This window comes from Arachis ipaensis, chromosome B09 (genome assembly GCF_000816755.2).
Source record: "Arachis ipaensis cultivar K30076 chromosome B09, Araip1.1, whole genome shotgun sequence".
In the NCBI taxonomy this organism is placed as follows: Eukaryota; Viridiplantae; Streptophyta; class Magnoliopsida; order Fabales; family Fabaceae; genus Arachis; species Arachis ipaensis.
In genome coordinates this window covers 105,345,727-105,372,781 of record NC_029793.2, presented here as the reverse complement: position 1 = coordinate 105,372,781, position 27,055 = coordinate 105,345,727, and the positions used below count along the sequence as shown (strand labels likewise).

Sequence of the window (27,055 nt, the reverse complement as noted above, 5' to 3'; positions counted from 1 at the left end):
AAATAAGGTGAATGCTATTCTACCATCTCTAAAGTAACATGTAAATTACCCTCTCTGATATGTTATATTCTAATTCGATGTTTATTTTAATACATTTGTTATATATTTATTAAAATATTAATTTAACAATTTTCTTATATTAACTAAATTCTAAACTAAAATTGATGTGACAAATTAAAAATAAAAAGACAAATCAGTGTCACCGTGAAAATTTTCAATTTGAAAAATTTATCGTGTCAAATAGATCTTTAAATTTAGAAATTTATTATATACAATTTAGTTTCGAATTATATAAAAAAAATAAAAAAATTGAAACACTTTATATCTTGTTTTTTAAAAATTAATGTAACTAGTTTGTAATTATTTTTTATGAAGGTCTGGATTTTTATTTAATTTTTGTTAAAAATCAGAGATTTTGTAAAATAAAAGAATAATATATAACATTATTTTTTAAATATTTTGTTAAATTTTCAACAACATTATTGCTAATAATATAACATTATATTATTCTCTTTCTCACTCTCTATATATATATGAGTTAATAGTCAATTTCGTTCTCAAAAGTGTTCTTGATCTCCATTTTTGTCCCCAAAAGTCAAAATTAATCAAAAACGTCCTCGAAAGATACATGAGTTGATGACGTTCGTCCTTCCGTCATCTCGGTGGGTGACATGGCAAACGGCCGCTTACGTGGTCCGTTAACTGCCTAGTTGGCCAACGCCAGGGTGTAGCATGTTGTTGCTGACAAGATAAGTTTTGTTTTAGACGTCAAATTAGTCCTTCGAGTGTATAAACCCTAATCCCAATTTTGAACGATAAATACATCGCCATGATCACTTTCAGTGGCAGTAGCGGTAAGTAGGAGGCGTAATCCCTGACTGGCTGCGTGGATGGAGACAGGAAATGGTGGTTGCAGTGGCGGTTTGTCACATGCATCGCACGACAGTCATGGATCTAGTGTGTCGACGCGAAGAAGGAGGGTGAATGCTCATGATGGATCATGTTTCTGTGGCCTGAAGACTGTGATTAAGAAATCTGGGACGGTAGAGAATCTGAATAGATTGTTCTATGCATGTCCAAGGTACCGGGTGAGTGATAGTAAAAGAAGTTATAGCTTTTTCATGTTGTTATATGGTGTTGGGTATTCTCTGATTTTTTTGTTTACTCTGAAATTGCAGAAGGGCAGTCATTGCAATTATTTTAAGTGGGTTGATGATGATGAATTTGAAGCAGTGGGTGTATGTGGTACAAAGAAAGATGCAGGAGCTAATATGGAGGTTGAAGGTGAGTATGATGAATGGAGGGTGAAGGTGGCATGGAAGTTGGGCATTTTGGAAGCTGAAGTTAGAGCTTTGAAACTGCTCATGATTTTGCTTTTTGTAGTAGTTGTGATACTTTGTTGTTTCTTATGTACTTCTAAATGAACTCAGTTGGTTATCCTGTATGAAAATGTAATGGTGTATTGAAGTTGTTGATATGAATGGGAGTAGTTATTTGAAGTTACAAGCAATTCCCTGTCAAATGTGAAAAATTTTAGAAAGTTTGGCAATTAATTCTGTGTCTCTGTTTGCATGAATTATGTTGAGGCATAAACAAAATGAAGATAGTAAGTAATCTTAGTAGTAACTTATCATTGAAGGCTAATTGTCTTAATACAGAAATACCACAACAAAGTCATAAGGTTCTTAACTGACAAATACATTGTCCATAGACTAAATTACCATACACAAAAGCAACAAACAGAATGTTGGGTTATACACAAAATGAGTCAAGCATAACACATTCCTAACAAATCAAAGGTTGTCATCAGTCTTCCTTGGAGCCTTGAACCCTGGAGTAGGCACAAAGGTCATGAAGTTGGCCAGCCGCTTAACAGTTCCAAAACTTGTCCCCTTAATGGTCTCAGCAGAAACAGCCACAGATCCAGTTGCAATATGCTTAGGGGAGGATGTTAACCTTGCTTTTCTTTTGATCACTTGCAATTTAGGTGGCTGAAGAGCGAATGATTGACGGTTTAGAATTCAGAATAAATTCCTGTTATAAGTATAGTTTCTAAACCAAGCAATCATCCTTTCTTACAAACGTTTTGGTTGTTACAAGTAACAAACCCAATAAAATTTATAAACCGAAGTATTCAAACTTCGGGTCGTCTTCTCAAGGAATTGCAGGGAGGTGTTCTTATTATTAGTTATGGAAAAAAGTGTTTTTGGGTTTTGAAAGGTTTGAACAAGGAAAATAAGTTGCAGGAATTAATAAATTAATATCTAATAAAACTCTTGGCAAGGTATGAAAATTCAAAAGTCCTATCCTAGTTATCCTTATGAGAATTGAGTTTAATCCCACTTAGTTAACCTTTACGAAAGCAAGGGAAAGTCAAGTGGACTAATTAGTTAGATCCCCAAGTCCTAACCAACTCCTAAGGAAATACTAGAGTTAGTGGAATTCAATTCAATTAGCAAAAATAACAATTAACAATCACGATAAGTTTGATAACTCAAGAGCCTCCAGTTAATCAATTAAAGCCAAGAATATAAAAAAAAAATCTAAATAAAAATCATAAATTTGAAATACCTCAATTTATATCAAATAAAGAAAATCCTAACATGAATGATTCATAAGCCAATTTGGCAACATAAGTAATTAAATAAAAGCATTAAAGTATCTGAAAGTAAAAGAGAAATATAAAGTAAAAGGAATATTGAACCTGAGAGGAAGTTGAAATAATAAGAAATCCTAATTCCTTAAAGAGGAATCCTAATCCTAAATCTTAAGAGAGAGGAGAGAACCTCTCCCTCTAAAAACTACATCTAAACTATGAAAAGTGAATAATCGAATCCCCCGCTATGAATGGATGCATTCACCCACTTTTTAACCTCTAATCTGTGTTTTCTGGTCTTGGATCTGGGCCAAAAGGGGCTTCAAAAGTCGCTGGGGGCGTTTTCTGCAATTTCTGGTGCGTGGCGTCTGTCACGCGTCTGCGTGGGTCACGCGGTCGCGTCATCTGGGAGTTTTCCTTATCACGTGTTCGCTTCGCTCACGCGTACGCGTCATTTGCGTTCTGCTCAAGGCACGCGTCCGCGTCAGTCACGCGTCCGCGTCGCTGCCTTTTCGCGCTGGGCACGCGGCCGCTTCGTCCATGCGTTCGCGTCGCTGCCCTTTTCTTCAAAACTCCATTTTTGTACTTTCCTTCCATTTTTGTATGTTTTCTTTCCATCCTTTAAGTCATTCCTGCCCTATAAAGCCTGAAAGCACTCAACACACAAATCACGACATCGAATGGTAATAAAGGATGATTAATTTTAATATTTCTAAAGCATAGGAAACATGTTTTTCACATATATCACATAATAAGGAAGGGAAAGTAAAACCATGCAAATTACATGAATAAATGGGTGAAGGATTGAATAAATCACTTAAATTGAGCACAAAATACATCATAAAATATGGGTTTATCAACCTCCCCACACTTAAACAATAGCATGTCCTCATGCTAAATCCAAGATATAGAATAAGGTAGGGTTAAAGTGGTGGAATCTCATGCAATGCATTCTATTCTAAATGCAAACTACCTAAATGAGTCATGCAATTCTAGTTATTATTCACTTGTATATAAAGCTTACATGTAGTTAAATTAATTCATATCCTCAAGGAATTATATGTGTATAGCCAAACCTTAGATAATGTTAAAGCACTTTTACAATTGAGATGGGAAAAATATTTCACAAACTTGCAAGACAATTAACAATTAAGCAGAGATATATGGTGATGAGCTATTGAACCTTTATTGGATTTTGTGTTTACTCTCTAGTCACTCAGTGTTTATTGGGTTAATCACTCTATTCTTCTTTCTATCCTTGCTTTCTAAAACTTTGTTCTTCATCTAACCAATCAACAAATATGGAATATAGACATACAAAAATCATGAGGTCTTTTTCAAGGTTGTAATGGGGCCAAGGTAAAGGTAAGGGTATATGTATAAGGCTAAGTGAGCTAATAAGTGAATCCTTGATTAGTCTAAGATCCCACCTAACATACATACTTTATATAATTTTAAAGTTCCTTTACCTATTTACCCAAAATTTTTCCACTTTGTATTGCAAGCTCATGCATTAATTTTAATTTTTGAAATTTTGTCCCATGTGCATTGACTCTTTTTATTTTGCATTTGGGAAATTTTTGTATCCCCTTATTTAAATACTAAAAATATTATTAAATTCTTTTTATTTTATCAATGCACATAGTAATTTAATTGTTTTGATTTCACATGAGCGTGCTTCCCAATTTTTGTTTTTGAAACAACTTGTTCTGTTTAAATCCCTACTTTGTTTCTATCATCCCATGTTCCCATAAAATTCCCACTCTGAAATTGTGCACAATATCTATCTTAAGCTAACCAAGGATTCAACTTGGGATTTTTATTTTGTTTTTTTGCTTAAGGCTACTAATGTGGTTATAGAACAAGAGGGGATTAAAAAGCTCAAGGGGGCTAACAAGGGTGATGTAAAAGGTAGGCTAATTTAGGATAAGTGAGGGAAAATTCAAATTATGGCCTCAATCATCTCTCGGTATGTATCTATATTCTATATTAGACATATAGATTAAAACAAAGTAAAGAACATCAGAATGAAAAAGAAGGGCAAAATACACAGGAATGAAATTTATGGTTTGAATGTAACCATACAATTAAGCTCAAAACTCACAGGCTGTGTGTTCTCCAGCTCAAAAGTCATATATCAGTTATATATGTCATGCAAGTAGAATTTAAGAGTTCCCATTATTCTCAATGTAAATATTAGGGTGGCTTTTAAAATCTTAGTGTTCCTCCTTGATGAAATGTTGTTAACTAACTAACATGTAATACTATATATACAAGGTGTGTGGATTGTTTTAATTTACTAAAGTCTCTAGTTTATTTCCTTTTATTTTCAATTGAACCAAACTATTATATGCTAAAGGGGTAAACTATACTAATTAATCCACATATTCTATAACTAATAAGTTTAGAATTGCAAACTAAACTAAATGTCTAAGGTATAAACTAAAGTGCAAAATGCGAAAATAAAGTAAAAATATAGCAAAAGAACAATGTGCAAGTACTAAAAAAATAAAAATAAAGATAAAAATACAGAAAAATAAATAAAATAAGATAAAAAGAGTCTGTAGTGGTTCACCAAAAAGATACGCCAGGGATGGCGACCTCCCCACACTTAAAATATAGCATCGTCCTCGATGCTCACTCAAGCTGGGTATGAAGAAGTGTCATCACCGAAAGGATGGGCTGCTGGTGTCTCTGTGGAAGCCTGAAGGTTTGCAGACTGGATAAGTGTAGGAGGATCTGTCTGCTGTAGTGGAGGCGCTGACTGTAGAGGAATCTCTGGGTCTGCAGCCTGAATCTGGTGTGGCTCCTCATGCTGTGGCACAGCCTGCTCTGGTTCTGCCTGCTCAGCCTGGGTAGGTGCCTCCTCCTCGTGATCATCCTCCTCCACCTCAAATGTATCAGAAGGGATGTCAGGCTCGGAGGGGATGTTGCCGCCGGGATCGGATCATCAATTTGAGGTGCTCATAGCGTCGCTTGTTGCGACGCTCAGATCTCTCATATCGCCGCCGGTTGCGGCGCTCCATCTGGTCCAGCTGCTGAAATAAGTGGTGCACGAGGTGGTAGTGGTGGTAGCTGGTGCAGTAGTGGATGAAGAAGGGGTAGCTGAAGGTGTGGCGGTCTCATCAGAAGCGGTGAGAAATGGGGGTCTGTGGCCTAAAGCCTGAAACTTCCTGCTGTGAGGGATAATCTTCTTGCAGTCTGCAGCAGGTGGCTTCTCATTAGCAAGCTCCCAAGGCACGTCAGCTCGACGGCCTAGCTGGGTGACCAGATAAGGGAAAGGGAGAGTGCCTCTGACATGGACCCTGGTCATATAGTACCGGATGAAACGTGGAAGGTACAGGTCCTTACCCTCCATCACACACCAGATGAGGGTGATCATAGCAGTGGGCAGCTCTGTCTCATGAGTGCTCGGCATCACATAGTTGCTCAAAATTTGGTGCCAGAGCCGAGCCTCATCATTCAGGTAAATCAGCTTGATTTCCTTAGGCATCACTGTGTTCTTTCCCATGACCCAAGGGACAGTAGGATCAAGGCCTATTCTCTGCTTGACAGCATCCCAGTCAAATCTCATAAAGCGCATGTCCTCTTCAGCCTTTTGGTAACCGTCAGGCTGCTCTGATTTAGGCTCAAGGTGGAGGATGTCCTCAATGGCTTCCTCAGTGACCAAAATCTGTTTCTCTCTGAGGTGCATTGCATCCAGGGAAGTCTTGAAATAGTTGCAGTAAAACTCTCTGACCCAGAAAGCATTGACCTCTGTCAAGTTTCTCTCCAAGAAGAACCAGCCTCTCTGTTTTATCTGTTCAGAGGTATACTGCTGTAGTTCTTCTGGAATTTTCAAAGTTCTCTCTAGGTACAGGTTCCTGGAGGTGGCAAACACTGGATACTTCAGCTCACAGTATCTGTTTACAAATTTAACTGGATCATTGGCAGTGAAGAGCTGGTCAGCCTTCTCCTGCGGGGTAAAGTGCTTTTCCCGCCAGGAGTCGTCATGCATAATGTCGAGGATGGACATAAAGGATTCGCCTCTTTTCTATTTGCCAGTGGTTGCTTTGCCTTTCCCTTTGCGCTGAGGGTCAGACATCCTGAAAAGTAGAAATTCCAGGGTATAATTGAAGAACAAAGTAGGAAAATAAGTAGGCAAATAAAATAATAACAATATAAGCACATAGTGGCAAAAGAGCAGTAGAATTATGAAATGAGTTAAGTATATGTGCATTATAGACTGTATTTGAGTTAGAAATCTGAGATGAAAAATCACAATCCAAAATGTAATATAAGTAGAATTCATGTTAATTAGGAAAAACAATAATCATGCCTTGAGTTAAAAAGTTAAAGTAGTTAGTTAAAAACCAAAAGAGAAGTTTGAAAGTTAGATCGGCTAGGATTGAAAAAGAGGTTAGAAGGTGGAAAGCAGTGAGTTAGGAGAAAGAAAGTTGAAGTAAGTGGTACGATAAATGTTTCCTAGGTAACAATAAATTCACAAATTTAAAGAATAATCAACTCATATTCAAGAAAAAATATCAGGTTATTGATGATAATTTATAAGGATAGAAAAGTTGCAAAACTTAACATGAAATTATCAATAGTGCAAGTTATTAACCAAGGGATCAAAAGGAATAAGAATGCTAGCCCGGACAGGCATGAATTGGTTTGGTTGTAGCCAAGTAAGGCAAAATAATAAGTTACCAAACTCAATACATGAAAACAATTTGCAGAAAGTTGGGCAGCATTCCGGCTAAAATTGGATGATCCCGAGTAATAAATAGCAAGAAAAATTTTAAATTTGAGTAGAGCTGCAAATAGACACAAATACCATGAACATGAAAGAGCAGTGTAACAGCAGCAAGAAACATGGAAGACAATGTATGAAAAAGATGAACATCACAGCAAAATCAGAATTAAGAAATAGATAAAATAGGTAGCAAGAACGGCGCAATTATCAGGCCTAAATCCACTAACCACATCCTAGCTACCTAACCACCTAGAATCCACTACAAACATGCATCTCTAACTAGCCTAATTCTAACATAATCTGAAAAATAAGCACATAACTACAAGTGATAGAGAAATTGACGTTCGGCAGAACCTGGTATGTGTAAGAGCAGAGGTGAGGGCAGAGAGATGGTGGTGGTGATACGGCGGTGCTGAGGGAGGGGCACGTCGGCGCGGTGGCGGAGCAGAGGTGGTGGCAGGGGCTTGGGTAAGGTTTAATGGTAGAGCGGGTAGTGATGGTTGAGAAGAAGGGGGTGAGGGTTGTGGTGGTGGCCGGTGGAGGTGGGAGACGACGGTCTGAGGTTGGCCGCGGTGGGGAGGCAGTAGCGGAGGGGAGAGAAGAGAAGAAGGGAAGAAAGAAGAGAAGGGGTGGGTGTCGCGAGTGTCGCGATTTTGGGTGGTCCGGGGGTGGTCGACGGTCGCGGTGGTCGGAGCTGGGTGGTTGGGTACGGTGGTGGTGGTTGCAGAGGAGGGTGGGAGTTGCAAAAAAGAGAGGAAGAAGGGGGGGGGTTATGGGGCGCGACGGGTAGGGTTTTGCATGAAAAGGGGTTAGTGATTTTGAATCCATGCGAACACGTGGGGCACGCGATCGCGTGACTAGGGTGAAATGGGATTGACACGGTCGCGTGATTGACGTGATCGCGTGGGTTGGGCAAAAGATGGATGACGCGGACGCGTGAGGCATGCGACCGGGTCTCTGTAAATTGTGCTAAACGCACAATTCCAGCGTCGTTTCAGCGCAACTCTCTGTTTCCATTTAGGGGGTCATGATATCCATGCGACGCGGACGCGTCGCTCACGCTTTCGCGTGGGATGAGTGTTTTGCAATGACGTGTTCGCATTAGTGACGCGAACGCGTGGGCCGTTTTGTGCTAAACGCACCCCAGCCGCACGATTCCAGCCCAACTTTCTGGGCGTTGGATCTTTACGCCGATTTCCTTCTCACGCCCACGCGTGGCCTGCGCGCTCGCGTGGGGTGCCATTTTTTTTATGCAATTATGCAATTATGCAGTATGCAATGCTAATGCAAATGCTACGAATAATATCCAGGTTCAATGAAAATAAAACAGTATAAAAATAAACAAAACGAAATAAAATTGAAACAGGAACGATCATACCATGGTGGGTTGTCTCCCACCTAGCACTTTTAGTTAAAGTCCTTAAGTTGGACATTTGATGAGCTTCCTGTCATGGTGGCTTGTGCTTAAATTCATCCAAAAATCTCCACTAATGTTTGGAATGCCAACAGCCTCCGGGGTCCCAAACTAGGCATGTAAAGCTTTTGAGCAGCTTCAAACAGATTTTCAGGCTCCCGGGGTGATGAATGTCAGAATAGATTCCAGGATCCCAAACTTTGCTTTTAAATCTGCCTTTCTCTTGATCTATATTCTTCCATCCGGGTGGTTTAGAAATTGTATTCTCACCAAGATGACCAAACGTCTTCCGAGACCCATTCAATTGAACTTGGTACCAATCCGTGCACTTCGAATTGAAGTGTGGAACCTTATTGAATCTTGCATACCAACTCTGAGTACGAGCCATTTCCCTCTTACTCTTAAAGCCGCAGAGAGCTCTAAGCTGGCCATCTGTTTCAAGCAAACCATATTCAAGTGGAAAAGTAAAGATAAAGGTTAAGGATTGTACCCACTTGAAGCTTGTATTAGGTAGTAATGGCCTTGGGATAGGTGTTTCCAGTGGTTCTGTAAGCTCTACTCTCTTGTATTCTTCTGTGAATTCCTCCACTTCTTTGCAAAATTCTTCAACTACAACTGTGTCCTGATCAAAGTCTTCTATGTCTTCCTCGTCACTCAAGTCATACATTGGAGGTTGAGAGAAATCTACCTCGACGTCATCTTCGTATTCACTTGGATAAGGTTCTTCAGGCTCATGGAGTTCAGTTGCGGATGCAAGTTCGTGAGTAGGAGAGCTTGATTCATGATCATCACTGCCTATGGAATCAACTTCTTGGTCTGTTCCGTCCAATTTTTCACAAGGTATATGCATTGGAGGTTGTGCACTATCCTCTTTGGCATCAAATTCAAATGTCTTGGCGGAATTCTTTACAGTTCTCGATTCCCATGGAGGTTCAGCATCTCCTAAATCTTCAACCACTTCTTCCTCTACAACTATCATGGCTTCCTCCACTTGTTCCAATACAAAGCCATGCTCCTCATTGTCCACCGAAGTTTCTAGTGTTTCCTTCATGCTACGCTCTCCTTTTGATTCTCCACATGCAGCCATGGGAGTACTTTGAGTTCTCAGATGTCGGGAGGCTATTATATTTACTACCTCGGTTAAGGCAGTAGTGAGTTCCAGTACGTCCCTTTGCATCTTCGCTTGCCCTTGAAGAAGAACACGAAGTTTGTCATCCATAGGATGTTGGGGTGGGTATGAGGGTTCATTGGTTGGGAGAGAGGGTTCAAAATAAGAATGTGGTGGTTCTTGGGAGTAATTGGATTGGGATTGTGGTGGATAAGGGTCATACGGTGGTGAATGGTGAAAAGGAACTTGTGAGTGTGGTGGTTCAAAGCTACGTTGAGAGGATGGTCTATAAGCACAGGGTGGGGCTTGTTGGTAAATACAAGGGGGTCCACCATATCTATCAGCTTGGTATGCATTGTTGAGTGGTCCTTGCCCATGATATCTTGAAGGGTGTTGTTGCCTAAAGGGTTGATCAGATCCTCTTGGCTCCATTCATCTTTGATTGCTTAGACCTTGATGCATATTCCTGTTATAGCTTCCACTCCTTTCAACAGATTTAGAACCAAACTCAAAGCGAGAGGGGTGAGAATTCATAGTAGCTAATAGAAATAAAAGGGAAAAACAAAAACAAATAAACAAGTAAAAGAAAAAAAATATTTACAATAACCAATAATAAGGCACACGTTTGCAATTCCGCGGCAACGGCGCCATTTTGAAGAGCGAATGATTGACGGTTTAGAATTCAGAATAAATTCCTATTGCAAGTATAGTTTCTAAACCAAGCAATCATCCTTTCTTACAAACGTTTTGGTTGTCACAAGTAACAAACCCAATAAAATTTATAAACCAAAGTATTCAGACCTCGGGTCGTCTTCTCAAGAAATTGCAGGGAGGTGTTCTTATTATTAGTTATGGAAAACAGTGTTTTTGGGTTTTGAAAGGTTTGAACAAGGAAAATAAGTTGTAGAAATTAATAAATTAATATATAATAAAACTCTTGGCAAGGTATGAAAATTCGGAAGTCCTTTCCTAGTTTTCCTTATGAGAATTGAGTTTAATCCCACTTAGTTAACCTTTACGAAAGCAAGGGAAAGTCAAGTGGACTAATTAGTTAGATTGCCAAGTCTTAGCCAACTCCTAAGGAAAGACTAGAGTTAGTGGAATTCAATTCAATTAGCAAAAATAACAATTAACAATCACGATAAGTTTGATAACGCAAGAGCCTCCAATTAATCAATTAAAGCCAAGAATATAAAAAAAAGCTAAATAAGAATCATAAATCTGAAATACCTCAATTTATATCAAATAAAGAAAATCCTAACATGAATGGTTCATAAGCCAATTTGGCAACATAAGTAATTAAATAAAAGCATTAAAGTATCTGAAAGTAAAAGAGAAATATAAAGTAAAAGGAATATTGAACCTGAGAGGAAGTTGAAATAATAAGTTGAAATAATAAGAAATCATAATTCCTTAAAGAGGAATCCTAATCCTAAATCCTAAGAGAGAGGAGAGAACCTCTCCCTCTAAAAACTACATCTAAACTATGAAAAGTGAATAATCGAATCCCCCCTATGAATGGATGCATTCCCCCACTTTATAACCTTTAATCTGTGTTTTCTGGTCTTGGATCTGGGCCAAAAAGGGCTTCAGAAGTCGCTGGGGGCATTTTCTGCAGTTTCTGGTGCGTGGTGTCTGTCATGCGTCCGCGTGGATCACGCGGTCGCGTCATCTAGGAGTTTTTCTTATCACGCGTTCGCTTCGCTCACGCGTACGCGTCATTTGCGTTCTGCTCAAGGCACACGTCCGCGTCAGTCACGCGTCCGCGTCGCTGCCTTTTCGCGCTAGGCACGCGGCCGCTTCGTCCATGCGTTCGCGTCGCTGCCCTTTTCTTTAAAACTCCATTTTTGTGCTTTCCTTCCATTTTTGTATGTTTCCTTTCCATCCTTTAAGTCATTCCTGCCCTATAAAGTCTGAAAGCACTCAACACACAAATCACAGCATCGAATGGTAATAAAGGATGATTCATTTTAATATTTCTAAAGCATAGGAAACATGTTTTTCACATATATCACATAATAAGGAAGGGAAAGTAAAACCATGCAAATTACATGAATAAGTGGGTGAAGGATTGAATAAATCACTTAAATTGAGCACAAAATGCATCATAAAATATGGGTTTATCAGTGGCCTACCTATCAATTGATCCTACATGATCCAGTACCAAATGAGTTTTTTACATGATTAGACTACTTTCAAATTTTTTTAGGAGTGAGGAGTGATGATACTACCTGTAGGGGTTCTTGGGTTGGTGGGATGCATTCTGATTCACTGCTGTCAATATCTAAGTCAGGCTGAGTTGGTGATGGAAGTGAAGGCAAAGGTGCCTCAGCCTCTGTACCAATATCAGTATCAGTAGGGGCAGCATTTAGTTCGGGATCAGCACCTTCTGTAGCAGGGGTAACAACTGCCAATTGTAGCTGCATCTGCTTGGCATGTTCCTCAGCATCCACAGTCTTTTTCTTTGCGCACCCTCTTTTGTTGTGTCCAACCTCACCACAGTACATGCACCGGATTGGGTTGTATTTTCTTTTCATTTTTGTCTTTGACCCACTCGGTTGTTCTTCTTTGTCTCTTCTTCGCTTCTTTGTTGGCCTCCCAGGTTTAGGCTTCACTGGGGGTGGGACGGGTGCTGGATGTGGTGTTTTTTCCCATAGATCTTGCCCTTTAACCGGATTGACATTGAAACAGTAAGTATGCTTATAGGCTTCCATCTTTAACCACTCATGGTAATATTCTTCAGGTCTTTTGTCATTCTTATCTTGTATTGCCGAGCATACAGGGCATTCCTTTCAAGCCAAACAAAATGATACAGTAAACATACTATCATGAATGAAGACATTCTTAACTAAGTAAGAGAAGAACGTTGTTACCTGTAAGTTGCCAAAACCTGCAGGTGCATGTGTGCTTGCCCAGGTCAACCACCATATTTGTCGGCCAGCCATGCACTTCGTACAACTCCTCCTTTTCATCACTAGACCACTGAGGAGCCCAATGGCGGGACAGCACTGTCATAGCTTCCAACCTACTTTGTTGAATATGAGGGAGAATTCCTTGATAGTTCTGCAACTTCCTCCTATTATCAACCATACTCTTCATGATGATTCTTCTAACTTCCTCAGCCAGGGTCAGGATAGGCTTACTCCTTTCGTGTTTGATCTTTGCGTTGAATGACTCACAGGTATTGTTGCATATATTATCCACTTTCGGAACCTCACTGAAATGCGCCTTCGTCCATGCCTTTTTTGGCCATTTATCAAGATACTGCCAAGCTTTTTCGTTGATCAGCTTAACTCTCTTCATGTTTCTATCAAATTCAGTTGTTGTCCTTGACCTTGCACATTCTCACACAAGGTCTTTTAAATCACAACTACCCCACTGTTTCGACAAATTGCGCCACAAATGCCACACGCAGAAGTGGTGGTGAACTCTTGGGAACACTTCCTGCACAGCGGGGATTAAACCCTGCACCAAAATGCCAAACACGAAAAGATATTAAATCATTTCAGTCCCCAAAACAGAAATCATTAAATCAAACTAGTCCTTTAAAGATTACTCAGTAAATCAATTTAGTCATTACAGAAATCATTACCTTCTGCATATCTAATATGAAGCACCATTTGTTCTCTCTATAGTCACGTAGATCACTATGAAGCAGTTCAAGAAATCATTGCCAATTATCCTTGTTTTCCACACTGACAATTGCATAGGCAATCACAAAGATGTGATTATTAGCATCTTGTCCGCAAGCAGTCAGAATTTGTCCTCCATGTAGTGTCTTCAGGAATGCTCCATCTAGTTCAATCAGAGGTCTACAACCCACCTTAAACCCCCGCTTGTAAGCATCAAGACACACGTAGAACCGATCAAAAAAAGGAGGACTCTCAGGCATAGGGATCACACCAACTTGCACTCTGGATCCTGGATTGCTAGTAAGTAACTCGTTTGCATAATCTCACACCAAACCATACTGGGCTATCTCATCACCCTCTATAATTTTCCTAGCAGCTTTTAGTGCCCTGGTGATGCATGTGCTATTGAGGTACACATTACACTTTCGGACAAACCAATCATACACCTCTCGATGCTTCATAGTTGGGTGCTTTCTAAACTTGGGTACTAGCTTGCTAAGTGTCCAGGTTTGGGTTGCAGCCCTATTTTTTCTCTTTCTAGGGCAGGTGTGATTATCAACTAGCGTTTTAATTTGCCAAGACAAGTCTTTACTATTACAAGCACAATAAACCACCCATGGACAATCGTCTGACTTACAAATAGCTCTAACCCTAACTCTATCATTCTTGGTAAATAAAATATTTCTGCCCCACTGGATAGTATAATCCCTAGTGGCTTGTATAAATTTAGCTTTCGATTTGAATGTCATACTAACCTCAAAATTCAGGTTTTCAAATTTGGTTTTTTCATTATATTGGGGATAAACAGTTGGTGTCTCCTCATCAGAGTCTAACTCCTTGACAGAATCCTCTGAATGCCATGAGTCAGCATCTGAGAAACTTCCAAGATCATCATCATCTTCGTCTGCATCTACCAAATCATAACATGGAAGACATTAAAATTTGGCCAAATGAAAAATTAAAACAGTAGCACAATTAAAACCCCTTGAACTTACCAGATTTAGAGTTTTCTTCATCTTCAAAATCCTCATAACTTGAGTCATCAGTGTCAATTTCTTTATCCGCTAGTCTAGACTTAGGAGGCCTATGCTTCTCCTTCGCTTCAGCTTTCTTTTGCTTTCTTGGTGAACCTTTTCCACTGTCACCATCACTGTCACTGTTGTATAAATTATCTCCTAGAACTTTTGGAGGCTTGTACAGCTCATCTTCAGTACTCTTATACGAGTCATGAGAGTCAGAATCTTCTTCTTGAATAGGACCTTCTCTTACAGTTCTTCCAGATCTTGTTACTCTGCATTCACTGGTATTTCCTTTCTTGTTATTACTTTCTGGGTTCTTGGCTGGTTGAGAGGATGTTTTGGAATGATGTGGGGCTGTCTTCCCTTGACTGTTGCTTTTGGTTTGTTGAGAGTGGACTTTTGTTGACTGCAAGAGAGTCTTTATGGGCTGAGAGGTGGTCTTTGAGGCCTGATGTGTTGGTTTGGTGGGCTGAGAGTAAGGTTTATTGGGCTTACTGGGCTGTGAGGTTGGCTTCGTGGGCTGAGAATTGGGCTTACTGGGATGAGGTTTGGGCTTACTGGGCTGTGAGGCTGCCTTTGTGGGCTCAGAGGTTGGTTTCTTGGGCTGAGGGTGCTTCACTGTGGGAGTCTTCACAGGTTGGGAGTGGTGCATCTTGGCCTGGGAACTGAACTTCTTCTTCTTACTACTTCCTGCTTCCAGAAGAGCTACAGCTTCCCCTATGTTGTCCACTACACAGGGCTGTAAGATGCAGTCCTCAAAGTATAGGTTGATCAAATGTTGGTTCCTCCTACAATCCTTGCACATTGCAATCAAGTCAGCATCTGTCACCAACTTCTTCAACCCAGATGCAATCGGAACTCCAGGAACTTTCCACCAACAGTTGTCAGCCTCAATGTATCCCAACTCCTTATAGTAACCCCTAACAAAAAACACATCCAATGTGTCTCCCTCAACACCCATCAATACCTCTGTATTATCAGGTTCATAAACCATATCTCCATCCTCACCCGTCTTAAACAAACCACCATGGTGAAAAATAAACGTCATGGGAGGACCCTCCATCTACAATGACAAACACGAAAACATCATAAACAAACATGACCAGCAACAACTACTCTGTATCAATCACCACCTAGTACACCCAGTTGGTACCAATCAACCATTAACCAAAAAAAAAAATATGCAATAAAACCATCACTAAATCCAGACATCCCTGACTACCGTCACAGAGCCATACAAAGTAACACAATCTCATATAGGAAAATACTAAAACAACACTAATACACCCTTCGTCACCCGAAACCCTACCTTAAATCAGACGAACATTAACACCACCACAGTAACAATACACCACATCACACAATAAGTCAGAAATCATATTATGAGTTCAATCCTTACCTCTCAACATCTCAATGCCTTCTTTTACTAGCAATGCTGCTCCAGTATAACATCAACTCTGCATTAACGTCCAAAGCCTTTCTACTGTAATCATCCAGCAGCACTAACGATCATTGTCGGGGTGGTGCAGAGCTTCAGTCAAACGCTTAGGGCATACCTTGTGGGAGACGACATGTTTTGGAGCGAAAGACAGAGCGATGGTTGATATGAGACAGGGGTAAGGCATAGCAACGTTTGAATCCCTCTTCAGAAGAAAAAACGGCGCCGTTTTATCGCTAGTAGCGCATTCCATCAAAACGATGTCGTCCTGCTTCTCTGCCACCTAGGCAGTTAACGGGCCACGTAAGCGGCCGTTTGCCATGTCACTTACCGAGATGACGGAAGGACGAACATGATCAACTCATGTATCTTTCGAGGACGTTTTTGATTAATTTTGACTTTCGGGGACAAAAATGGAGATCGAGGACACATTCGAGGACGAAATTGACTATTAACTCATATATATATATATATATACTAGTAGAAGACCATTTTTCAGTTTTTCTGGATTGTCACTTTTTATGTTAATAAAAGTATTATTTTTGTTTAATTTTTAATAAAATGTAACTGATTTATTTACTCTATCACTACTCCAAATACACAAGTATCCTTTCTTAACTTCTCATAGTTTGTATAAGTATCCTTACTTTTTGAAACATTCTTATATTTTGCATAAGTATCCTTACTTTTTGAAACATTCACTTTGATGAGCACTTCTTAGAATTGACTATAAAGATCCTACCTCACAATACATTGTATCTTGTGAAACTTCATATATTATGCGCAACAAATACAACTTCAAAATATAAACAACACAATTCAAAAGATAAACATTAATAAAAATCATAACCAATATAATTTATGTATAATTTTTTTTTATTTATCATGTTAAAATCATTTATATCTTGGATAAAAAAATTATTTTACAAAAATGTAAGTTGTCATTTTTCAATGCTAATAGAGATCTATTAAAAAGAGAAGGCCAAATACACAAAAAATGAAGAACTTAAGAATTTGTAAAAAAAAAACTCTTTCGAACTTTTATTTTCTTTAAATGCTGCCTGAAGAAAAAGAAAAAGAGAAAAAAAATGAATATTTGATATCTCTCATCAAACTTGTTATTTTCTAAGATCAAAAAAAGAAAAAAGAATAATAATTGTAAATCTTCTTTTGTGCAACTTCAACTCGTTCTTACAAATATCTCAACCACAACTTTTTAATCAAAATCCTAACTTAGATGAGAGATAACGCACTATAGAGGACATTTTTTTGTTTATCTTTTATTTTATTTTTTTTGCTTTCTCTTTAATTCTTCATTTGGAATATGTGCGACGCACGAACAAAAAATATCTGTTGCCAAAATTTACCATGATGAGTTTCTCTCTTCTACCCAACTGTATACTCTACTTACCCACCGTATCAAAATATACCCTTCTTTATTACAACAAATAATATTTTGCTTTAATGACCACACTCTAATATCCAACTATCAATACACATGATGATCAAGAACTAATAAATCTTTGTTATTTATTCACCGAAATAACAGCAACTGTAGGATCAAGTTTTCAACAATGAAGGATTCAGAGGTAACTTAGTGGATCCACGAACATTCATGTTGGCCCAAAACAATCATTTCACTAGAAACAGCGAACTCAAATACTATAGAACATATAGAATGAAAGTGGAAAAAGGAATATAAGAAATAATAATAGAAAAGATTCATGACATATACTTGATCCTAAGAGAGAAGTACTTTGAACCTATAAATTATAGTCTTCCGAACAGTAGCTTATATCTTGCATTCTTACCAATCAACATAAATTATAGCAAATATCTGATAAATGACAAATGGAATAAAGAGAAAAATACATTTAAATGAAACAAAATTTGAGACCTCGATATAAAAAAGGTAAGGAGAAACACATCTAAATATAAAAAACAAACAGCCAAAAAAATTTAATAGATTTAGACTACTATAACTCACAAATCCATCCACCAAAATTATCTCCATCAAATGTGGGAGAAGCTGACCAGTGAAAGTAGAAACAGTCCAAAGTCTAATCACCCTAACTTTGAGGTTCCATACTTCCTTCTCAGGATTAATCTTATTAATCATATCCATGGAAGTTCTCATCTTGAAATGTAATTAAAGAGATGAAAGAGAAAACAGATTTCAGTCAATTAAACAGCAACTAAGAAAAACATACAATAACACATGAATGTGAAAAAATGTGACATGATCAATGGATTTATACTTAATTTATAAACACATATCAATTGAGTAATTTGAATTTTGAAATCCATAGAATCCTTATTTTGGGAGAAAAAAAAAGAAGAAAGTAAGATAGAGATTTGAAAGATATTGATTGACCATAGATATCAATCCAAAGATATTTGTGGACTAAATAATCCTATATATAGGCTCTAAGCTAACAACAATTGATGAACAAATAAGGTGTATAAATGGTAAGCTATATTAACCCTAAGTTATTCTCTATATAAATTGTAAGGTAATAGCAAGAGAGAGGATTGGATGAGAAGAGGATGAGAGAGAAGAGAAAGATAACAAAGACAACATGAGGTAACACAGAGAAAAGCGAGAACCAAAAATAAAAAGAAAATCTATGCATAGATCCAAGATTGGTAGACTTAGATAAGGACACCTTTTAATATAGATATCATTATTTTATTAGGCTTCTTATATTATTATATTTCCAATAAAAAATATATCATTTTTCCAATGAAGATACACACAAGTTAATTATCTATGTAGTTAAATACCAAAAACCAAAATGCCCATCAATCAAGTTCAAAAATTGTGCTCAAAAGAAAAAAAGAAATACAATTAAGGAATGAAGATATAAACAAAAGAGAGTAACAAATAGTAATAAATTTTTTACTAATTTTATTTAAAAAAATAGGACAAGAGAATCAAAAACTCAAACTTCTCAGAAAAAGAATCGACATAAGCTTGATAGCTAAATAGAGCAACTGCTCAGGCCACTCTCCAGGCAGCTCCAAAATTACAAATCTTATTTGCTCCATCGATTCATAAGCTTAAAGTTGCTTGATGAGTGGTCTGACCAACCCAACAAACTGATCAATCCCATAATCGAAAACTCGAAAACTTTAAAGAAACCATCCAACTAATCTGAAAAGTTGTAGTATTTGATTCTCACAACACAATGTTCATTACTCAACAAACAAAGACAACAAAAAAGAATAGAAAAAAAAAGTTTAAATTAATCTTCTCACAACCATAACAAAATTTCCAGTCAAAAGTATTTATGGCTAACAAATTAAATAAATAAGGAGTATTTTTAAAAATAAAAACTAAGCAAATAAAAACTTAAAAATGAGCAGAACATGTAAGACCTCAAATTTTTAAAAATTAAATAATTAATTATTTATGAGCTAATATATTATATTGAGATATAGTTTTAAGAAAATTATTTTTAACAAAAATAATTAAATAAAATTTTATGATTATTGAAGTTTAATTTAATAGTTAAAAAAAAGAGAAAAGAGAAAAAAGTGGCCGAAGCCATTTGGGAGAAGGAAAGAAATGAAACGTGTTTTAATTTCATGCATATATACGTGTGTAACATTATAAGATGACCAGACGAAGGAGATATGAATTCCATTCAGGCGGGTAAGGGCTTTACTCTGTGTTCTCTCCAGGTCGCCTTTGCATTGGCGAAGACTGGAAAAGTTCATCATTCAGTGGTGGGGTCGGTCTTCATAGAAAAGAGGGCATCGCCCAACGAGTGGCAGATTTGGATGGAGTCTCGCTCATAGATAGAGGAAGAGTACACCACAAATAGAGACTAAAGCAAGTGTTGGGTTTAAAGCTGGTGTTAAAGATTATAAATTGACTTATTATACTCCTGAGTATGAAACGAAAGATACTGATATCTTGGCAGCATTATATATATATATGACACCTAAACCCATGTGTTGTGTAACATTTTCCCTAAATATGATCATTAGTTCCAAACCGACACCTAAACCCATGTGTTGTGTAACATTTTCCCTAAATATGATCATTAGTTCCAAACCGGACTTGCATGCTTCATTTCCTAGTAAAGTGAGAAAGAAAAGAAAAAGAGAGACCGAAAGTGTGGGTGAGGAGAACCACGAAACTTTTGAATTTCCGATTTCGATTTTTTGCGATTCGTAACTCCAATAAAAAATCGAATCCAGTAAAAGTGTTTGTATCTTTCTCTTCTACACATTGGCGTCACTTTTGATCGGTGAAAGTTGACGGTGACGTAGCTCTCCTACTCTTTAAGTTCGGCCAACTAGAGTTCTAGGAGGCACATATGATTTCTGACGCTTTCCTCTTCAACAGCTTGGTCAGAAAGTTTCTCCGGAGCTTTCGTTGATTTTGATTTCATACGAAGGTAGGGGGTTTCGTTTTTTAAATTACAAGTTTTTAATTTAAGAATTCCAAAAAGCTTATTGAGTAATTGCAAATAATTTACACGTGTTTTGTGTGTCTAATTGATGAGAATTGGTTGTAATTGTGAGTGTTGGTCAATTTGGTGTTGCTTGTTAAATTGAAATGTGATTTGAGTTTGAATTGAGACTGTGTTTGATGCTGGAATTTATGGTTATGGAAGTGGATGGAAATTGATTTTGGTATTAGTATGATGGTGAATAGGTGCTGATGAAGGGATGGTAAAAATACGCAAGAAGGTGATTTTGGTTAGTACTAAATGTTAAACGAGTATGGTCAGAGGGATTTGTAAAGTCTGAATGAAGAAATGAATTTCCTTTAATTTCAAAAGCTAAAGATTTGAAACGGGCTAATTTTATTGAAATAGAAAGAGGCTTAGCTTTAAAGAAAACAATTTGATTCTATTTGATATTTTGAACTGTGTGAATATTGAAAATGATTTGTTACTTGAAAATATTTTGAAAAGGGTTTGAAAGGTGGTTAGGTTGGGACCCTTGAAGGGTGACAAAGCCCGGATTTTAGAAGAAATGCTGCCAAATTTTTATAAAACTCTAAGACTTTATTTAAAGTGTTATTTAAAAGCAAATCTAATTTATGAATATTACTTGATTTCAATTTATTACGAAAAGAGTTTTGTTTTCAAACCGATTTATTAAGAAAAGTATAATGTTTCAAACTCAATCTTTTGAGAAGGGATTTTGCCTTACGTTATGTTTTGAGTTCGGTTTGATAAGAAAGAAAAGAAGAAGAAGAACGAAAAGTAAAGGAAAAAAAGATAATTAAAGGAATCTCTGCCACAGGAGAGCAGAGAATAAAGATTAAAGAATATATTAACTAAAAGGATCTCTACCACAGGAGAGCAGAGAACAAAGATTAAAGGAATATATTAATTAATGAAATGACTGCCAAAGGAGAGCATATGTGACATTGTTTGGGCCTTAGTGCCAAATGTAAAGTAGGGACGCCCACACACTGAGAACTGTTTTCCAGATGTACGCTTATTGATTTGGAAAGTCACACTGTATGCGGTCCAGCCGTACGACTTATAAGCACACTGTATGCATCTGGAAAGCCATATCTGGGACTCGTGCCCGGGTAATGTCGGGAGCGGGTAGGCAACTGACACATGACACTACAAGAAAAAAGGCCTATGGCCACGCTTTTTTTTTTCCATGCTTTAAAAGCATGGCCTAAAGTGGTCAATGGCCACGCTTTTGTGAGGGTGGTGATTGAATAGAGATTTGGCCACGTTTTTTCTTGCCACGCTTCAAAAATGTGGCGAAAAGGGTCAACGGCCACGCTTTTGGAAGGGCGGCAATTGATTAGAGAAACGGCCACATTTTTTTCTGAAGCGTGGCCATAGAGAGAAAGAGGGACGTTTTAAAAGCGTGGCGACATGGTTTCATTACGGCCACGCTTATAAAACGTGGCCATATCCTAGTACTCTTTTGGCACGCTTTAAAAGCGTGGCCAAAAGATTTTTTTCTGCCACGCTTCAAAAGCGTGGCCATAGAGAGAAACAGGGATGGTTTAAAAGCGTGGCGAGAAAGTTTCATTACGGCCACGCTTAGAAAACGTGGCCATATATCCTGGTACTCTTTTGGCACGCTTTAAAAGCATGGCCAAAAGGTCCTCATACAAAATAAAACGCTCCGTTTTACTTCCCCAATCAAAACGCTGCTTATCTCCTTCATCATTCAAGACCCCATTTCTCTTCAAAGAACCCAGAAGGCCAGAACCCTAAAAGCTTTGAAGAACCCCTGTCCTCACCCCAGCACTCCGCCAAGAACTCCAACCCTCCGAAGAACATCGCCGGCGCTCACGATGCCTCCGTCGTCACTCTCTCTTCCGGCACTCCCACCATCACTGCTCCTTCGGCGGTGATTCTCTTTGGTGGTGACTCCCTCATCACAAGTCTCTCTGGTGGTGACTTTCTCCGAGTTCACTCGGTCGACTCGGAGCAGCCTCTGGACCCTGAATCCATCTTCTCCTAGAACGATGAAGATTTGAGCCCTAAATTCAGGGAGCGAAGAGGGGTTCTCCACTTGTTCCGGAGCTCCTCTCACTCCTCGATTCGAAGCCCTAGCTCTCGCTCTTCTCTTGGCTTCATTCTCACCGTTCCCAATCACATCTCCTTCGATGACCTCATTCGCTGGTGCGGGCCCCACCTCCACCATCTCCACCGCCTCCTCTTCATCAGGTACCGTTTCTTCTCCTTAAACGTTTGTTGCTTTCTTTGCATATTTCTTTCATTAAAATCCCAAAATCGTGATTTGACATGTGTAGGAATGATGGAATGGAAAATCGCTACAGTGTGCTGATTCAACTTAGTTTTATCCAGCGTGTAGCTATTGAAATTGTTCTTTGACATAGAGTGCATACTATGATATAATATTAGAAGCAAATGAAACTATTTTAGAAGCTAACAATATAAATGTTGTGAACTAAGTTGAAAAAATATGCTGTAATGAGATAGATAGATTCCCAAAAGTTTCAATATTTCATTGTCTTTTCCTTTTCAGATTTTTCCTAACACAAACACCATCTGGAAGCTGATCAAGACCAGAATTTTTCTTCATATTGTTGAGAAGATTTTGTAGTGTGATTTTTCAGGGAAGGTATAGGTGAAATAAAGAAGATGGCTTTTCCAGGAGCAAATGAATCCATGTCAGGAGCCCTTTATTTACAAAAAGGAGAAGATATTCAATCTGAAAGGCATAGCTATAAGCAATATACAATTTATTTACCAAATATATTTATAAACTATGCTTCTTTCTGCCTTTCATTCTTAGATATTGCTAATAATATTAATGCTTAAAGGGTCTCTTTGCATTATTGCAGTTGAGTAATCCACTTGTAGAATATGCCACTGACTTCAATTCAAGGGCTGAGTTTTTCTGGTCTCACAGATTAATATCAGATTCCCTTTTTACTTGAGTTTTTTTTTACTTAAGTTTTTTTGTTCCTTTTTACTTGAGTTTTTTTCCTTTCCTATGGCCAAACAGAAAGAAAATGAGAGCATCGATGTGTGCGTAGATGACAAAGTTACAAATTATTTGAACGGAAGAGATGTGCAGCAGGTGCTCCATGCCAAGCTCATTGGAGTTCGCAAGTGGGATGTCTGCAACAAGTAATCTTATCAAACTTTGGACGAATAAAGAAAAGAAATAACAGTAAAATAGAGAATGAAAATTGCACCAAATTTATTTTTCCTCTTTGTGTCTCTATTGTTCTGCAAACAAGAAGTTCTACTTGTCTTTCTTTACTTCTTATTTTGACTTTTTCCTTTCTATATGAGCCCTTTTTTTTTTTAATTTATGTTTATATATATTTTTATGTTTTTCTTTCTGCTTATGATAATTTTTCTTAGCTCTTGGTTTGTTAGATACATAGATCTAGTGCAATAGATAGAAATAGAAGCCAATTGGAGTTGTTGTAAGGATTTTCAAGCCTGTGAGATCAGCCACTTCCAACACCCCCTAACTCCCTCTTCCATTCTTGTTCATTTTTTTCTGTTTCCTTTTTTCCTCTTTCTTTCTCTCCCCTTCCATTATTATTCTACTCTACTCCCTCTTTAAATTTTTATCTTTCTTTCTTTCTTTCTCTTGTCGCCTTATTGTAGGGTGTGTCTTCTTTCTTTCTCTATTTTTCTTCCCCCCTTTGAATTTTTATCCTTTTTCATGTTATGGGATTTTTTATTTGTGCTCAGAAGGGCAAAGGAATGCAGTTCCAAAGGTAATTTTCTCCACAACTTGTCCTATTGTTAAAGCACATGTTATAATTTTTTGGTTAATTGTGCAACCTTTTTATGTTCTGGATAGAAGTGGAATACTCACTACACTTTGCGATCACTCCTTTCAATGCCCTTGTGTTTCAAAGTGGACATACTTGTCTTGCCCGGTAAGCAGGTTTTTCATTCCTTCATCTTGTTTTCACATTGTATTGAAGTTCTTATTTTGGCTGGTTTAGGCAATTCTATTGTCACAAAATGTTACTTTCAGGAAGGAAGTAGCTTACTATATGCCTTCTACATCTCGGCATATATGATTTTAGAAATAGAGTGACCTCATATGAACATAAAGTTTCAACACTACTTTTGCAGTTTGATTGTTCTATGTTGTATTTGCTATTATTATGTGGGAATTTCTGGTACCAACAGCTGTTTCTGGTTTTATTGCAAGTGACATGAAAGGATTATAATGTTGCCTATAAATTATTTCTGGTTTTATATATTTACTCTGTTTATTCTGTTGCATTAGATTTTAAGTAGAAATATCAATTCAAATCACCTTGAAGAGGAACATTTGGACGAAAAATTTATATGCATCAAGATTTGTGTATAGAACATTATATGCATCAAAATTTATATGCATCAAGATTTCTCTGACATTATAACAAAAAACAAAAATAATAAAAATATGCAAACCTTATTTTGTCCTACATTAGTATAGAACATTATCATTTTTTTAGAATTGATTCCCATCTCCCCTCCCCCCGGCCCCAAAAACAAAATCATTAGTCCTTGAAATCTGTTAGAGGACAAAGCGATTACTAATATAATAATTGCAAAAAGTATTATATTTCCACTTTGTATTGAAGTTTTGGAAGTATGTTTGTTCTATATAAACTCTTGAATGTCCTGTGTTTATGTTGAAGCTAACTTGGACAGATAGCTTGAAATAGAAACATATACATATCTAGGTCTGATATAATCTTGCTCGCTGTGATTAATTAACACTGGCCTGCTTGCATGAACCACTTTATATTTAATAGATATACTGTCTTGTAGACATAGTTTCACATCATCATTTGATAGGGTAGCATTTTAATTTTCTAACACACTAAGTCTTCATTATTATTAGCACCACTGTTCTTGAGTATATTTCCCATTTCTATACATGGTTAGTGATTCATCGTTATTTCTCAAAAACAGATTTTGGATGAATACAACTGTCTTCTAACATCTCAGTTGGAAACTCAAAGACAAGTAAGTTGACACTGATGCTCCTGAAACTCATCCTCTAGAATATTTTTATAACTATGGAAAATAGTCTCTGCTTTGGATGTATGAACTATAGACTATATTATATCATCAAGGTTGACTAGAAACTACTTGTTCCTGACATATTATTAGAAGTATTATAATTACAGGAGTGGTTAGAATTTAGGGGTACTGAACCTGCATGCTTTGGTTTATGATAAATGCTTTAGGATTATAGCTAAAGCTAAATAATGATTCCCTCCATGTGATGATTTTTTGATGCAATAATAAAGCTAAATAATGAACTCGGATTCTCTTTGTGTTGTATATTTGTGTATAATTAATTAGATTAGATTTTATATATTTGTGTATATTTATGTATAATAAATGTATTATTGAATTCATTTTTAATATATATTTTTGCATTTTAATATATATTTGATATAAATAATTTATTTGATAGCATGCCGAAACATTTACACTAGAAACATGAGTTAATGTTAATGGAACAAACTATATATATTATGATTGAGTTGATCCCATAGTTTTCTTAGATTATATTATTTTATTTCTAGAACATACTTCATGATTCGGATGACGAAGAATGCTTGAAGATATTAAAGAATTGCTGGAAGGCTATACACCGAATGATGGGGTGGACAAAGTTCTTCCTGCAGTGCCAGAGCAGACAGATGTTGCTAAGATGGCTTTCAGGTCTGATGTTTTCATGATGTTTCAAACGCCAAAAGGGAAGGAACGAACCTACCAAGATTTGTAAATCCCACCTTAGTAAATCTGTATAATTATTGTCAAATTTGGTAAGCTAATTGAAGTATTAGATAGCATTGTATTTTTTGCTCAAGTTGAAAAGCTTGTTGTGAAATTAGAGTTTTGAACTCGAGATTTATTTTGTATTTGAGAATTAATGTATAAAATAATTATAGCAAAAATTATATATGTCAGTAATTACTATTTGATTTGTCTTGTAATAAAAATTGCATACTGGTTTGGTAATAGAAAATGACTAAAAATTTATATTGTGTAGTGATGAAGGTAAAGTCAAAAGAAGGATTTTTTTAATTTGATAAGGCTATCGCCACGCTTTAAAAGTGTGGCGGTATCTCTCCCTATCGCCACGCTTTAAAAGCACGGCCGTATCTCTTCCTATCGCCACGCTTTAACAGCGTGGCCATATCTCTACCTATCGCCACGCTTTAAAAGCGTGGCCATATTTCTACCTATCGCCACCTTTAAAAGCGTGGCCATATTTCCCACCTACAGCCACACTTTACAAGTGGCAGTTTGTAAAAAAGCGTGGCAAACAAAAAGCGTGGCAATAGGCTGAAAAAAGTGTGGCGATAAAGCAACTGCCACCCTTTCATAGGTCACCCTTTCAAAAGCGTGGCGGTAGCTCAAAAAGCGTGGCGAAAAGCTATCGCCATGCTTTTTTCTGCTTTTCGCCACGCTTTAAAAGTGTGGCAATAGACATGTTTTCTTGTAGTGTGAGCTTATGACCTGCATTAGGAATAAACATGCATTATGTTGTTTGCACATTTGTATTTGGTTGTGTTTGCTTGTATTACTTCTTTGTGATTGTTCTGTTTGACTTGTTTGTATGTTGGTTTGAATCTCTTACTTGTGTTGTTAGTTCACGGATGTATTGAGGTGAG

At 37.4% G+C, this 27,055-nt stretch overlaps 2 protein-coding genes and 1 long non-coding RNA gene across 5 annotated transcripts; 2 read left to right on the top strand and 1 right to left on the bottom strand.

The window, feature by feature from the left end:
• On the bottom strand, window positions 22,129-22,604 carry LOC110266633. 2 transcript variants are annotated; one of them, XM_021111532.1, is made up of 2 exons: window positions 22,313-22,604; window positions 22,129-22,240 (listed from the first exon to the last, which is right to left on the bottom strand). In XM_021111532.1, exons 1-2 carry the CDS (start codon window positions 22,579-22,581, stop codon window positions 22,171-22,173), a joined length of 339 nt encoding a protein of 112 aa, XP_020967191.1. In that variant the 5' UTR covers window positions 22,582-22,604; the 3' UTR covers window positions 22,129-22,170. The 2 variants fall into 2 exon arrangements, with proteins under 2 accessions (XP_020967191.1, XP_020967192.1); XM_021111533.1 differs by having other exon boundaries at window positions 22,129-22,244; window positions 22,317-22,604.
• Window positions 22,476-23,568, top strand: LOC110266634. Its single transcript, XR_002354090.1, has 2 exons — window positions 22,476-22,604; window positions 22,996-23,568. It is a non-coding gene; the product is annotated as an uncharacterized LOC110266634 (long non-coding RNA).
• On the top strand, window positions 24,102-26,247 carry LOC107616786 (RING finger protein ETP1 homolog). 2 transcript variants are annotated; one of them, XM_016318706.2, is made up of 4 exons: window positions 24,102-24,139; window positions 24,226-24,304; window positions 25,338-25,391; window positions 25,961-26,247. In XM_016318706.2, the coding sequence occupies exons 1-4, from the start codon at window positions 24,126-24,128 to the stop codon at window positions 26,114-26,116; spliced, it is 303 nt and encodes a 100-aa protein (XP_016174192.1). In that variant the 5' UTR covers window positions 24,102-24,125; the 3' UTR covers window positions 26,117-26,247. The 2 variants fall into 2 exon arrangements, with proteins under 2 accessions (XP_016174192.1, XP_020967194.1); XM_021111535.1 differs by having other exon boundaries at window positions 24,108-24,139; window positions 24,229-24,304.